At 32.7% G+C, this 16,199-nt stretch overlaps 1 protein-coding gene across 11 annotated transcripts in view; it reads left to right on the top strand.

Moving 5' to 3' along the window:
• Rabgap1l (RAB GTPase activating protein 1 like) overlaps nucleotides 1-16,199 on the top strand; it is a 592,157-nt gene that overhangs the window by 89,006 nt on the left and 486,952 nt on the right. For 10 of the 11 annotated variants that reach the window (XM_048810001.1, XM_048810002.1, XM_048810004.1 and 7 more), the window contains 3 exons: nucleotides 5,913-5,979; nucleotides 9,974-10,076; nucleotides 12,932-13,098. In XM_048810001.1, the coding sequence (XP_048665958.1) occupies nucleotides 5,913-5,979; nucleotides 9,974-10,076; nucleotides 12,932-13,098 (337 nt within the window). Of the gene's footprint in view, nucleotides 1-5,912; nucleotides 5,980-9,973; nucleotides 10,077-12,915; nucleotides 13,099-16,199 lie in introns of those variants that run through there. The other variant, XM_048810008.1, reaches the window with a different exon arrangement.

Raw genomic sequence — 16,199 nt, 5'->3', positions numbered from 1 at the left:
ACTCTTTGTTTTATTGATCCTTTATATTGTTTTTTGTTTTCTGTTTTACTGATTTAAGTTGTGATTTTAATTATTTCCGGTTGTCTTCTGCTTTGGTCTTGTTTTGTTCTTCTTTTTCTAGGGTTTTGAGGTGTAATGTTAGGTTGTTTATTTGGTCTCTTTTTGTTCTCTTAATATATGAGCTCAAAGCTATGAACTTTTGTCTCTGAACTGCTTTCATACTGTGCCATAGATTTTGTTATGTTGTATTTCTATTTTCATTTCTTTGTAAGATTTAAAAAAAAATTCTCCCCTGATTTGTTTTTGCTATCCATTCATTATTCAGAAGTGTATTATTTAGTCTCTAGGTGTTAGAGTGGTTTCTGTTTTTCATCTTATGATTAGATTAGAGTGATTTCTTATTTTCTCTCTTTTTTTAAATAGCTTTCTATAGAGACTAAGTTCTCTACATGGGTAGCAGATTTAAGGCAATACTAAGCATCTATTTAAAGTTATATTTTTCCTAGTAATTTGTGCTAGAATTCTAGGAAATTTGGGGGGAATATTGTGGTTTGGATAAATGTCTTTCAAAGGCCCATGTTTTAAAGGTTTGGTCACCAGCCTTTGATACAAGTAGGACCTAGTGGGAGGAAATTAGATCACCAGGGGCATGCCCTTGAAAGGGCTCTTGGGACCCTGACTCCTTTCTCCCTTTGCTTTATGGCTACCATGAAATGAACAGACCTCCTCCACTTATGTTCTCTTGCCATGATATATTGTGTTGCCACAAGCCCAAGTTAACAGGGCCAAGTAACCATAAACTGAAACTTCTGAAACTGTGAGCCACAAGAAATCTTTTAATAAGTTGGTTATCTCATATTTTATTAAATCAAACCTTGTTATAGCAAGGCAAAGCTAAGAGGGAAGAAGTAGAATTTCCTATCTGCTGAATGAAGATGAAAGAATTAACTTGTTTGTGTATATCTTTTGCTGATAAATATAAATTCTAATGGAGAGACTTCTTCTTTCCATTATTGTTGGCACCAAAGCTAGTAGAGTGAAATTATTAAGATCAACAACTATGGAGTCCCATCTTATGGGTTTGAATCCTGCCTCTGCAGTGACCTTTTTGAAGTTATTTCACTTCTCTGGACTTCAGTTTCCAATTTCTAAATTGTGAATAATACTTACCTATTAAGATTGTTGGAAGGGTGGAGCCAGGTGTAGTGTGCGGTAGTGTCACATGCCTGTAATTCTAGTGACTCCGGAAGCTCATGCAGGAGGATTACAGTTTTAAGGCTAGCCTCAGAAACTTAGCAAGACCCTAAGCAACTTAGTTGAGACCCTGTTTCAAAATGAAAAAATAAAAAGGACTGGAGATATGGCCCAGTGGTAAAGTGCTTCTGAGTTTAATCCCCAGTACCAAAGGTGACGGGGGAAGGAAGACTGTTGATTGTTGTAAGGTTAGAATCAATTAATGACTGTGAAGTATTTGTAATAGGCCCTGATGTGGAATAATGCTTAATAAAATGCTATTATACTGTTAGTAGTACTCTTACCACCACCTTAATCATGATTTTTACCTTGATGATTGGTGCTCTGCATGTAATAATCGAGAATAAATAGCCTACAGAATCAAAGTAGACTGCTGCTGGGGGAAGGCAGATGTTGGCTAGATTTATTCAGAAACTATGTGGATAATAGGCAGTACTTGTTTGGCCCAGTTATGATATGTATGAATATCTGTTGTCATGGTTTAGTTAAATAACTGTATCCACTTGTCTGCAAAGTTCAAGTTTGTGTTATTGTAGTGTATTAACTGTGAGTGATTACATGAAATACAAACTTTACTGTTACCTCTTCTTTCCATAAGTCATAATGTAAATACATGATCAGTCACTGTGTCACTTTTTTCAAAGTGATAGGTCTCAGTGTGTACTGTTATTCAGTTAACTTACAGACTGCAAAGCATGTTGCACTGCTTCCTTGTCTCCTAGTGATAACTCCATGTGACATTTCACAAAAAATGGAAAACTGAAAGAGAAAACTTGGCACCCGAGATAAAAATGTAGCAAAGAAGTGAAAAGTAATAGAAGATATGAAAATGGTGATAGTAAATATGAAGACAAGCTGAGACCTAGGTGTCCATGAAGCTGGGATGTGAACCATACTGAAGAGGTCTGCTGAATTCAAAACACATGATAAAGTCACTCCAATGTCTTTTAGTTTAAATTTCTCTTGGAATAGGAAGCTGCTCATGGTTGAATTGGAGTAACTCAACTTCTTTTGGTTGAAGACTAGTAAAAAAATTACAATAAGTTTTGCTAGCATTGAAGCCAAGTAAAGCTAGTTACCACATTGAAAGGGAATGGTATTACTAGGAGACTGGAGTTCAAGCATTTCTTCAGCTAAATTTTGAAAGCAATATGACATAAAGAATACAATTGAAAATATTCAGACATCATGTCAAGAAGCAACAATGAATAGTATGTGTGTAGTGTGGCAACATCTGTAGTACACTGTAGAAATAAATTTTGAGGATTTGAATAGGACACATGCAGAGTTAAAGTAGTGACTGATTCTCTGTGGGAATGTTGACACTGCTGCTATTCAAGGGACTCTAGATAAGCAGCTGAGGAGCTTAGGGAAGATGAACCTATCAACATGAGTACGGACAGTGGTTCTGTTGAAGGTGGGGGGAAAGAATGTCTCAGAAGTGACTTTGGCAAAATCTTCACATTAGAACAACTTTTGGATATTTTACAACATCGAAAATGCAAAGACTAAATGGAAGCTGATCCAAATTCAGAAAGGAATATGACAATTTCATGTGAGGCACTTGGTTCCATCCTTAGCACCACATAAACATACATAAAAAAATAAAAGAACAATACCTTTGTGTCCAACTACAACTAAAAAATAAATATTTAAAATAAGCCGTAAATACAATAATGAAGTAGTGTTTGGCTTAAAGTTAAAACATTTGATAAATAGGAGCTTCTATAGTTAATATATTTATTGATATAATCTCATTTTCAGGAGGTTTGATTTCAATTTTTGAGTCAGGTCAGCTATTTACTGTATAATAAATAATGTCTAGTATGGGTCCATTCCTCTTTATTAACATTCTGTACTTACAGGCACCACAGAACTTGCTATATCAAATTGTAATTGCCTGTTTACTTATTTTCCTTTCCTACTAGACTGTGAAAGTCTTGAAAAAATAGGTGGGATATGAGTTTGCTTTCTACCTTACCAAGTAAGTTTATAAAAGAAGGTTGAATGCTTTGAATTCCCCAATGAACTGCTTAATCTTCACATTAGGGGTTTATGTTTCTAATAATATCTATCTAATTCCCTACACATTATTCCTAATAGATCTTGCGGGTCTCCATAGGAAGCCTTGTATGCTTCAATGAAGTATAATTTTGGAAATTACTAATACAGTTTGATAGAAAAAATATGTGATTTTAGTGCTAGAAGAAGTAAATTTTAGTGCCTCTCCCATTTTCTAGAAGAGGAAGCAGAAGCCTAAGGTACTAGGTGCTTTCTTTAAGGTCACACTGCTGGTTGGTGGCAGGAATTTTTAAATTCATAAGCCAGGAAGAGTAGTACATTAAAAGATCATCAGGCTAAGGTTAATAAGTATTGCCATTTAAGGGAAATTCAAACCTCTAAGGCTCTTTTTGTGGTAAAGTTTGATATAGGAATATTATGCTAAGAAAATATAAAATTTTATCCATTTTACTTGGATGTGCTTGAGAAACAAAATAATATAAAATTTTAAATTTTAAAAAGAGCCAGAAGAAAGAAGAGAGGATAATTTTAAACTGTAAGCATTGGTTCCAAAAGGGATTGAGGGACATGGAGAAATTATTATTTTTCAAACGTACAGTGCTTTGGTATTTGTTAACTTATTACGATGAGTGTATAATGGCTTTGTAACTTAAGCAACCTTATAATAGTTAAAAAACAACAAAACACCATAATATACCCATGGGAAATGCAAGCTTGAGCAAAGTTTGCAAGAAAGTAGGAGACAGATCTGTCCTCATTAACCTTAGTTGAGGAGACCAAATTTTACATCTGGAAAAGAATTAACTCTTTTATTAAAGGCAATAATACTGTTTAATACCGTGAATTGTGTGATTAATTTCATTAAATTTATATAGACAGTATTATAGGAGTTTATAGGCAAGAGATTGTAGCAGTATTTAGTAATCGTATTTAAGTTTTGAATACTAGAGTATAATTATTTCTGTTATACTAGATTATATTTTGTTCAATGATACAATGATATCTTTGAAAGTTATCATCAAAACTTATAAATTTTAATTGTGGTATATGTCCAAGATAAAGTTGGATGCCAAAAGACAAGCTTGAACAAAGGATCCTCAAGCACTCACAGGACATACGTATTTACTACTTCCCTTGCATGTATTGGAATAGGACTAGGAACAAAGCTTGTTCAAGGAAACGAAGACCATGCTGCTGGGAAAGTGAGCTTCAGGAAAACAACAAGAATTAGATTAAGGGTTGACACAAGCTATCACTATTGTGAAGTTTTAAAAAGTGTTATGTTTAATATAGTTACATTCTTTACTCTTGTGTAACTCCATAGCATATCTTCAGATTTTGGGAAGATATGATGAAAACATTATTAAGTGTGAGTATGCATTGTTGGCAGAGGAACGCTGTACAGATTACATTGCTTCTTGAGTTATGGAACCTGTTTAATAGCAGTATGAATTTGGGTGAATTGTTTAACTTCTCTGAACTTTACTCTGCCAACTTATAGAATGGAGTTAACAATAGTCTTATAAATATAAAAATCTTAGATTTAGGTGAATTTTAGTGCTTATGAAAATGATTTACAAATGAAGTGGTGGTGTTGGTAGGATTCCTGAAGCTTCTCTAGCATCAGGAAGCACAGAGTAAGTAGTTCATATAACTTTTTTTGTTTCTTTTTAAAAATATATTTTTAATATATATATTATTACTATGTGTCATAATTATACATAGTAATTGGGTTCATTTTGACAAAATCGTTGCATATAAGGAATTTGATTTTGAGCTACATTCTCTACCCTTTTTCCTCCCTCTCCTCCCACCTCTACTCTATAAAACTTCCTTTCTTCTACATAAACATAAAAGTGAAATTCCCTTTGGTATCTTTATAAATGAATTTAATATGATTTTGTTAAATTATCCTATTTGTCTTCCCCTTTCCCTTCCTTCCTCCCTCACTTTTGTTCATATAACTTTTTTTTAAAATGGTATTTTTTTTAATATTTATTTTTTAGGTGTAGATGGACACAACACAGTGCCTTTATTTTTATGTGGTGCTGAGGTTTGAACCTGGATCCTGTCCGTACTAGGCGAGCGATCTGCCGCTGAGCCATAATCCCAGCCCTTTGTTCATATAACCTTTATTTAAAAAATCTGAGGATTTTTTGAGGGTTAAGGTTTTACTTTACTTTCTGTTAATCTGATCTGATGCAGAGAGAGCTCAGTGTCTTAGACTTGTTTTCAGAAATTTAATTTTTAATTTTGCTGGGTTAATTGATCTTGACCTATGTTTTTGGAATAACTTTAAGGCAAAGAAAATCTCTTTTGTATTCCTAGAAACTAATTCCAATCTCACTACCATATTTTCTTACAGTCAACAAATTGTGGCCATTTTTATGAGGGTTTCTGAATTTGGTTATCTTTATATGCAAAATAAAGATCTGGAAATTTTGATAACTTATTTTTATGGGATTGTATTATATAGCTTAATGAATTCTTATTTTTGATGTTCTTAAAAAAGCTAAAGTTATTTGGAAGTACAGAGCTCACATTGTATACTTATTATAAAAAGGTTTTTTGCTCACTGGGCTTCTATATATTCTTGATACCTTATTTCTCCTTTTTTCTTTCCCCAATATTTTCAGATGTTTTGGAATGTTATTAAGCCCAGGTCGAAACGTGAAGAACAGTGACATGCATTTACTGGATATGGTAATGATAATCTTAAGCACTTTAACCAAGTATAGATACTAGTTATTTTATATTTTTAGAGCATTTTCTATTTTGTCATGTTTTCAGAATTGTTTATTTTAGCTATGTAGTATTAATAATTAAATTTGGATACTGAAACTTAAATTATGAGGGAGGGATTTAGTATACTTTCCTGTTAAACAAGCATAGGCTAGTTGAAAACAAAACAAGGATAGTGTTATGATAATGTCCATCTGTTCATCTCTTTCACTTAGGAAAATGTCTCTTCTTTGATCTTAAAATATTAAGTATATGATTTTAACAAGCATCTCCAAAGTGTATATGGTGCCTTTATTTTAATGCACTATTAATTAGAGTACTGTGATGTTTTCTTTAAAGCATTTCCCTGTCTGAATTTGTCCTTGATGATGTGTCCTTAGCAAAGTATATTTGCTTAATTTCAGAAGTGCCCTTAAAGATGAACACAGTATTTGGTGTAAAAGTAGCAAGCCATCTTAACTTTTAAACATCTTTTAAATTCTAAGATTGCATTTAATGAAAACTTTTGCTTTGTGACTTAGAAATGTTATATAGGAAATAATTACCTTCATAAAGCATTAATTTTCCTAATTAATAAACTGAGATTTTTATGTTTAGTGGTAAGAGGTATTACATTTTTTTTTCTTTCAGCTGTGCTTTGTGCATGTCACTTAATTATCATTAATTATGTCAAATTCTTTGAATTATTTCATGATAATGTTAATGCTGATTTTTTAGTAGTTCTGGAATGCTTCATTCAGGCTTTGGGAATTTGTGTGCCAGTCATTGTGCGAAGTGATGGGATTGTTGATGTGAGTGGAATGTAGCTCTCTGTCATCTGGGGTTCATAGTCTTGTGATGGAAACAGACTTTTAAAGTATGTACCTGCAGCAGTGGGTTAAGTGGTCTCTCTCGTGGTACAGTGGGTCACAGAAATATATTGGTCAGGTAAGGGCAGCCAGTTACACTGAATGTGGAAACAAATTAGTTATTGATCCTTCTTTCTTCTATCCCTCTCTGCAACATATCAGTAATGAATGTGGTTTTACCCTAGAAAAGCCATAGCATTCTGGAGCTCTGAAAATTCCATGTGGAGGTAATTGGGGAGCACTGAGGCATTAAAAACTTTTAACATCCTAGGTCCTCATTGTGTTTTTTCAGAGCTTAAAATGTCAAGACCAATGATTGGTAGAGATTTGTTCACAAACCTGAATTCAGATGACAGAATTATAGAGCAGGTGTGAACTTTTGTGGCCCCTTTGTCTTATCCAACTTGCAGAGTGGTCTTCACCCCTGAGACCTCAAAATCCATGGCCTCCTCAGTATTCATGCTCCTAAAGAGAAATGGATTTCCTTTGCAATAAATAGTGGGGCAGAAAGGGAGGATTTGTGTTTTCAGTTATCAACAGTTGTGATTCTTTATTACCTGATGCTATGAATCTTTGTGATATCTTAATATGTGGTCATTGACCCTTGGCTGGATTACATCTAATTAAAGGAACTCATTACCTTATATTGAAGCCTCAAGGACAGTTCTGGATTTTACAGAGTTATTTCTTTATAATCAGCTGAAATCATATTCCTTGTGACTTTGGCTAATTAGTCTCAGTTTTTTCCCTCTAGAGCAAGATGCTAAAATACTTCTGCTCCTTCTATGACACAACCCAAATGTCGTGTGAAATTGAAAAGAAGTCTTCTACCACTTTATTTTTTGGTCAGACTTTGAAAAAGCATGCAGTTACATTTAATTTAACTTAATAACTTGTGAGACTCTCCTATTTGTTTTGAACTGTTCTTAAGCAATACTGACTTTTCCTCTCTGAATGTTTTCTAATAAGCAAGGTGAATTGAGAATTTTCTAGTTTAATAAATCTGTAAGTGTAGTTTAAGATCTTCATGAAAGAGAAAGTGTTGGTTATAAATGAAGTGAGTGTTTTTGGTCAAACGGCTAGTTACTTTTATTTATATATATATATATATATATATATATATATATATATATATATATATACACACACACACACACACACACACACGCACACACACACCACTCATAAATAAAATCAAATATACAAAATTAGTTTGGGTATGGCAGTACAAGTAACAAAGACTCAGTTTTCTTCCAGTAGGGAGGAGAAGAATATTTTTGGTCAAGGAAGCTATAGTGTAGGAAAAAGGAAATAAGAATTTTCGACCCTTAGCTATTAATATCTAGGAAAAGCCTAATAACAAGCTACCAAGAAAAGCAAAAAAGACAGCAGAGCCAGATTTCTTGGAATTGGAACACAATTTAAAAAGTCCTATATGCTTCAGGAATGGATCTTTAAAATTAACCATTTATTGATACTAAACCAGAAGCTGTACCCACAATTAGAAGTACACTCTGACCCAGTATCCTTCTAATGTATGTATAAGAAGCTCAAGTTCCATGAAGCAGCCCTTAATCCTCACAGGTGTGATGGACGCTGCTGCTTTCTCTCCTGCTTGCTCTGTCCCTGGCCCCTTCTGCCCCTTTCTTTTTGACCAGTCCACTCTCTTTGCATCTTCCTCTTCTCATTTTCACCTCTCAGTATCTGCCTTTGTTTTTTACCTCCATGATTTATAATTTTTAAGGATTATGTATATTTTCTTCATTTCTCTTTTTCCACTTAACAGTTTCCTAATTCTTTGCTATACTTATGTATTTTTCCTGCTTCATAATAACTTCAATATAACTGTTTTATATGTGGTGTTCATAGCCTAACTTCTCACTAAAACCTTTCAGCTTCCATTGCTAACTATCCACTTTCCTTGGTATTTGCTTATTGAAGGAGAGATTTTGATTCGTGGAGCTTGTGTAGCTTATCTTGTTGGACTTAGGCACTGGAAAATTCCGGTCCAGAAATGGATTGGAGTCTTTTGGGTCAGAAACCCATTGCTGCTCTTAATGGGGGCCTATGTGGGGGCATGGATGGGGAGAGGGAGGGAAAAGGAAAGAGAGAGAGAGAGAGAGAGAGAGAGAGAGAGACTGAAAGAGATAATGATAAGGCTATATATAATTTATATATTTATTTATATATTTATATATAGGTTGGAGGTGCTGAGTGGGTTTTCAAATGATGAACTTTAGTGTACTTTGTGTCTGGAAGGCAAGGTTCTTGCACTCAAACTATATAATCTAATCAGTGAATTTTTACTAATATATAGAAAAATATACATACTGATTACCAAACAGGTTTTATAGGGATTCTGAGAAGCATCTGTGAGGGAGGTAATAATGCAAAAAGGTTTTTCTCTTTGTTTCCATTAACCCTTTTAGCACTCTATTTACAACAAAAGAAAATACAGAATATTGCAATACTGTAGATACTATTCTTTGCATATGCATATATTTGTATGCTTTTGTGTTGTTCTCTCATGCTGCACCCTTAATAAACTTGAGTGTTAATTACAAGCCAAAATTGGTCTCCTAATATTGATTTACAATTATTAGAAAGTATATGGATGTCTGACATGGATAATAGAGGAGCAATAAATTTAGAGGAGCAATAAATTTGAAGGTATTACTTGCTATAAAGAAATATTTTAGGAATATATTAAAATTGGGACTATAGTTTTAATAGAGACTATGTTTATCGTTATATGGGGAGGTAACTGAGATTTTGACAACCAACATAAGATCAAGTTAAATTTCACAGCAACATTGTGCTTTTGTGATTCAGCATGTTTGGCCATGCCTCCTTTTATCCAAGAAGTGCATGTCTCTACACAGAAACTATGCTCAAATAAAGCTGTAGAAAAATAATATTAAATAATAATATTATTTAATATTATTTAAGGAAATATTTTTGTAGGGTGATAAAAACTTACAAAGAAAATAAAACATCTGTTCAATTGTAAATTCAAATTTTAATATGTGAGATAAAGTAAGAAGTAATTTAAAGCAGTGATTTTCTTGATGTGCAAATTATCAGTGAGTACTGTTTGAATTTTACAGGAATCGATGGGAAAGAGCCATGATGGGAGAGCTTATGTTATTACTGGCATGTGGAACCCTAATGCACCAGTGTTTTTGGCACTAAATGAAGAAACCCCAAAAGGTGACTGTTCTTAGTAGATATCTTATTATTTGTTTTAAACTTCAAAATATGAACAATCTTGTATTGTTTTGTTTTAAGAAAAATTCCGTTGCTTATTTAAAATGCAGATATTCTTATTTAGAATTTCAGGTTTCCTTCATACTTTATACTACTATTGGAAAATACTTATCATTCAAAAAAATTCTCCCAAATACATGTGAATTAATTTTATTAGATTATGTAGAAGGCATTTGGGCTTTGTGCTTCATTTATGATTATAGAATTGATAAATGCCAACATTCTGGAATTTTGCATATCTTCGATTACTATTATTATTTTGTACCAGGGATTGAACCTAGGGTTGCTTTACCACTGAGCCATATCCTCAGCCTGTTTTTTATTTTTTATTTAGAGACAGGGTCTTGCTGTGTTGGTTAGGGCCTCACTAAGTTGCTGAGGTTGGCTTTGAACTCACAATCCTCCTGTTTCACCCGGCTTCAATTATTATTTAACCTTTTTTATATTACAGATTACTTACTTTTTTTCCCCTCATTTTGTCAATTATTGGTTGTAGTATTTTGATCTTTGGGATCCTAGCAATATGTATATATTAAGGACTTCATTGGTAGTAAACATTTTTTCTCTGGTTACATGTTGTTTTTTTAAAAATTTTATTTAACATGTCTAGTGTTGGATAGAAATTTATAAATAATAAATAGTCATGTTTCTCATTTTTCCCATTTCGTTTTTTATTCCTATTTTGTCCAGCATCTGCTAACTGCCTGTGTTTTTTGACCCTTCATTCCTGTCTGCCTTTAAAGTAAATTTAATGTTTTACTTGATGAGTTATAGTCTTACCCTAAATACTTTCTTGTCATTCAAACAAATATTATATTTAGAATACAGTGGATCAATTTGTTTTGTATTGAATTTTATATCATTTAGTTTTTATCCACAGTAGATTTTTGGTTAAAGAGAAGAAGCATTAATGAATATTAATATGGAAATATATTCTAATGAAGAACATTAAAATAATGATTATTCTCTGTTTTCCTTAAAGAGAGTACTTACCAGTTCTTTTAAATTGCATGTATTTGATAGTATAACAAACTGTCTGAAAGTGAGGGTTAAAAAGAGAAAGCCACTCTGAAAGCTTTTTATATTTTTAGCAATAAATTATTCTTACACTTAGTTTATTTTTTGAGACAGGCTTGTAAATACCAGTATATAATTTCTTATAGTCATTCAGAAAATACAAAAAATGAGAAAAATAAGCCAGATGGATAATTTTGAAGAATAAAATATAGAAATTTCAAATATTAAGTTATAAAAGTAGCTCCTACTTGCTTTTAATGTAACACATAGTTCTGTTTCATTTTGTATTTTAATATACATTTCATCCTCAAAAGATAATTTATTTATAATTTATCTGTTCTATTAAAACAACAGTGCTATATCACAGTAATATTCAGATTCAAAATATAATATATTTTAAATTTAAAATTATTTCATATGCTACACAGACATGTTGCCTTGATTTCTAAAATGTTTTGATTTCTAAATTTCCATATGGTGTCCTTAAAATTATACATTACTCACAGAATCCATGAGTCATGTAAGGTTTCAGTTTTACGAAAGATTGTTATGCCCTAAGAGATGAAATGTCTTGGATCTTTCACTGTGCTCAATCCAGTTGAGTATTATTCTGTATCCTCTGTTACTCTCTACATTACTCCCTTTAAAGCCCTCTAGTTTAGGAAAAATGTCTAGAACATATTAGTTTCTTTTGAATTGGCAAGTGTAATACTGTTTAGTATAATAAAATGTCCAATTTATGATATCAGTGTAAGTGTAGTTAATGAGTGTAATATTTTATAAAATGTCTTAAAAAACAGTATTGAAGATTTCTTTTAATGGTGGGCTTGTTTGTTTTCATTTTTCCTTGAGAACTAAAAAACAGTGGATAAAATTAATTAAAAAATTTTAAAGAGGGGCTGGGGTTGTGGCTCAGTGGTAGAGCACTTGCCTTGCACATGTGAGGCACTGGGTTCGATCCTCAGCACCACATAAAATGAATAAATTAGTAAAACAAAGGTATTGTGTTCATGTTCAACTAAAAAAATTAAAAAAAAATTTAAAGGGCGTCAAGGAAATTACAAAGTGGAATGGAATAACCAAGCTATAACTAAAAAAGTAACAATTTCTCTTAGTTTGCTTTTTAAGATGAAATAAGAATATAATGATATAAGAAATCTGATAGTTTTCAAGTAAAGCATATCCTGAAAATTTTATTTATTTAATTTTTATGGTGCTAGTGATTGAATCCATAGCCTTGCTCACACTAGTGCTCTACCATGAAGCCATACCCTTGGCCCAGTTTTTATTTATTTTTATATTAAGGTTGAGATTTGAGGAGTGGAAAAAAACAGCTGTCAGGAACTTCAGACACTTGATTAAGATAGGATCATAAGTTCTGAGAAACAGACTTGAAATACTTAGTTACCTATTTTATCAAAGTGGTAAGAAAAAAAATAAGAAAAATGGTAAGAAAGCATTCAAAAATAAATATATAGAAAGTAATATTATTGTAAAGAACCTTAATTTTGTGGCTTGGGTCATGCCTCAATGGTAGAGCGCTTGCCTAGCATGTGTGAGGTACTTTTATTGCTTTTTATTGATTCTCAGCACCACATATAAATAAGTCCATAAATTAAAGGTCTATCAACAACTGAAAATATATTAAAAAAATAAATAAAATAAAGGTAAAAGAATCTAAAATAAAAGAAACCTTAATTTTTTTCATAAGTGTGGGAATTTTGTTGTTTTAATCAAAGAATAATAAAGTCAACATAAACTCCAGAATATTTCTACCACAGATAAGCGTGTGTACATGACGGTGGCAGTGGATATGGTGGTCACAGAGGTGGTGGAGCCTGTCCGTTTCCTCCTGGAGGCAGTGGCACGTGTGTACCCTGCAAACGAACGTTTTTGGTATTTCAGCAGAAAGACTTTCACGGAGACTTTCTTCATGAGGCTGAAACAGGTGGGACTTTTTTGTTCTCTTCATGTAGAAACATTTTTCTTTCTACCTTTTATTTTTAATGCCAAGATTAAATGCCTTAAGTAGCAATAAAAAGAAATATAATTTCTAAAAAAAATGAAATGATATTTGAAGTCAGCCAACAGTACTTTTGAAAAATCTACATATAATCAATATACAGATTTTAAAAACTTGGGTTAGTGTAATCATTATGTACTTTTTTTTTTGGTAGCAATCTGAAACATGTAATGTGGTGAAGAATAAACAATAGAAATACTGACTCTATATAAAACAGGCTTTCTGTCTTTTAAATAAAATTACTTGAAACAAAGAAAATAGAATTCAGAAATGCCATATGCTTATAAAGTTACAATGAAAAATTTTCCTAGACATACCTAATTGCTATAGTTATTTCTGGTTATAATTTTTAGATAATCTGCATTATATTAATATGTTATTTGGCTTATCAGTAAGATTATAAAGTTATTTTCATATTAAATGTACAAAATTAGGTTTCCTATGACATCCTTAAATTAGTCACTATTACTGGGTAAAACTTTTTTTTTGTAGTAAATGAATAAGGTAACAGTAAAAAATAATTTGAATTCTAATAAGATTAGTTTGTAAAATCAGAGTAAAATGTTGTGTTTGAATAATGAAAATCCTTAGTATGGTGTTTTTGTTAGTATGCTCACTTTTCTAGGTTTTAAAATACTTGCTGCTTTGTAACTGTAACATGCAAAATGCAGTGTGGCAAAGAAAGCACCAACACAATGAATAAATATAGAAGCCACTTACCCATTTTCATATTAAAACATAACTTGTCATAGCTCAGTTAGGCTTCATTAAGAAGATACTTTGCAGTTATTGTGCTTTTCATCTTTCATACAATTATGATAGCTGTGTTTTGAGTCAGCTTTTATTACTGTGTGGACTGTTTTTGCAGCATATTATAATGAATGTTATGTGAACAATATTCAAAACTTCAGTTGCCTGAGCATCTTTTAGAGTTTTGTCATGAGGTTTCTTTCCTTTTCTCTCTCCCATTCATTCTTGAAATTCCAGTTTTGGAAATCAGGATTGGGTGCTAATTCCCCTGGTGTTGAAGATTAAATGCCCAAGAAATTCAAGGCAAACACAGAGACCAACAGAGATAGGGAAGAAGAGCTGATGCCAATGGGGGATGTGTCTTTATCTTTTTATAGACCCCCCACCCTCTCTTTTTTATTGTATAGGTGCCCAAAGGGAGGAAAGAGTAGCCCCAGGAGGGTAATGCCTTGTGTCAGGAAGTGTGATTCTTACCCCTCACTGGAGATGTTATCAGCCAGTTGAGCAGGGAAGTGTTATCCAGAGGTGTTAGTATCCCAATTCCTTTTCCTTGAAAATCAGTCCCTGTCTTTCCTACCTATGCTTTGCCCCGTCTCACTTTTATCCTATTCATCCTATCCTGCCTTCTTTTCTTCCTACCTTTTTTTTTTTTTTTTGATAGTTTAGCTGTTGTCACTATCAAAGATTTCATTTTGGGGCTGGGGTTGTGGCTCAGTGGTAGAGTGCTTGCTTAGCATGTGTGAGGCCCTGGGTTCCATTATCAGCACCACATAAAAATAAATAAAATAAAGGTATTGTGTCCAACTACAACTAAAAAAAAATAAATGTTAAAAAAAATGAATGGACACTTTTGTTGGAAAAGCTTATATTAGATTTGTATTATTTCTTACGTCAAACTCAAAGTCTAGGGCTGAATTTTTTTTTGAGTTTATTAAAAAATGTTCTTAATACGGTAACAACTTTTGACTTGTTATTGAAAAAAGTCATGTTTCTTCATGTTGTATAATAAAGGTAACATAAGAGAATATATAGTTTTAAGCTTCTTTTTGCCGAAATTCTCTGATACAGTGTAGTCATTTATGCAAGGCTAGAATAAATTTTTAAAAAGTCTCCTCTTTGCTTCTCTTCAAAAAGTGATGAATAATAACAGAAGATGGCCTAAAAAAGTCAATTTTTTTTCAGGTATTCATGTTTTAATTTTTTTAATTAATTCTAATTTGTTATGACAGCAGAATGTATTACAATTCGTACACATACAGAGCATAATTTTTCATATCTCTGGTTGTATACAGAGTAGAGTCATATCATTTGTGTCTTCATACATGTACTTAGGGTAATGATGTCTTTTCATTCCACTTTCTTTCGTACATACCCCCAAGCTCTCTTCCTTCTCCTTCCTTCCCTTTACTCTATCTAGAGTTCCTTTAATCTTCCCTTGGGTCCCCCCAACCCCATATGAATCAACATCCTTAAATCAGAGAAAACATTTGGCTTTTGGTTTTTTGGGATTGGCTAACTTCACTTAGCATGATATTCTCCAACTCCATCCATTTACCTACAAATGCCATGATTTTATTCTCTTATTGTTGAATAATATTCCATCGTGTATATACACACCACATTTTCTTTATCCATTCACCTACTGAAGGGCATCTAGGTTGGTTCCACAGTTTAGCTATTGTGAACTATGCTGCTATAAACATTGATGTGGCTGTGTCCCTCTAGTATGCTGTTTTTTAAAAAATTAATTAATTAATTAATATTTCATACATGTCAATAGCGGAATGAATTACATTCATGATTATCCATTCACAGCACAATTTTTCATAACTCTGTATATTAAAGTATGTTCCCGGCAAATTATGCCATTATACATGAGCTCTATTATTGATTTTTTTTGCATTCCAATTCTTTATACACCTTTACACCACAATTTATTATATCTGTTTGTATATAAGGTATGTTGACACCAAATTCACATTTTCATACATGTATTTTGTACAATGATGACCATCTCCTTCCACTATCCTTGGTATTCCCCTTCTCCCTCCCTTTCCCTCCCACCCCTATTTTCTATCTGGAGGTAATCTTCCTCCCCTGCTCTCCCTCCCTACCCCACTTTGAGTCACTCCCCTTGTGTCAGAGAAAACACTTGGCATTTGTTTTTTCGGGATTGGCTAACTTCACTTAGCATAATCTTCTCTAATGCCATCAGTTTCCCTGCAAATGCCATGATCTTATTCTTTTTTAGTGCCGAGTAATATTCCATTGTGTAT

The sequence above is a fragment of the Marmota marmota genome, unplaced genomic scaffold, assembly GCF_001458135.2.
Source record: "Marmota marmota marmota unplaced genomic scaffold, marMar, whole genome shotgun sequence".
Taxonomy (NCBI): Eukaryota; Metazoa; Chordata; class Mammalia; order Rodentia; family Sciuridae; genus Marmota; species Marmota marmota.
Note: the sequence above shows the minus strand (reverse complement) of the source record. Positions and strands in the feature narration are given on the sequence as shown.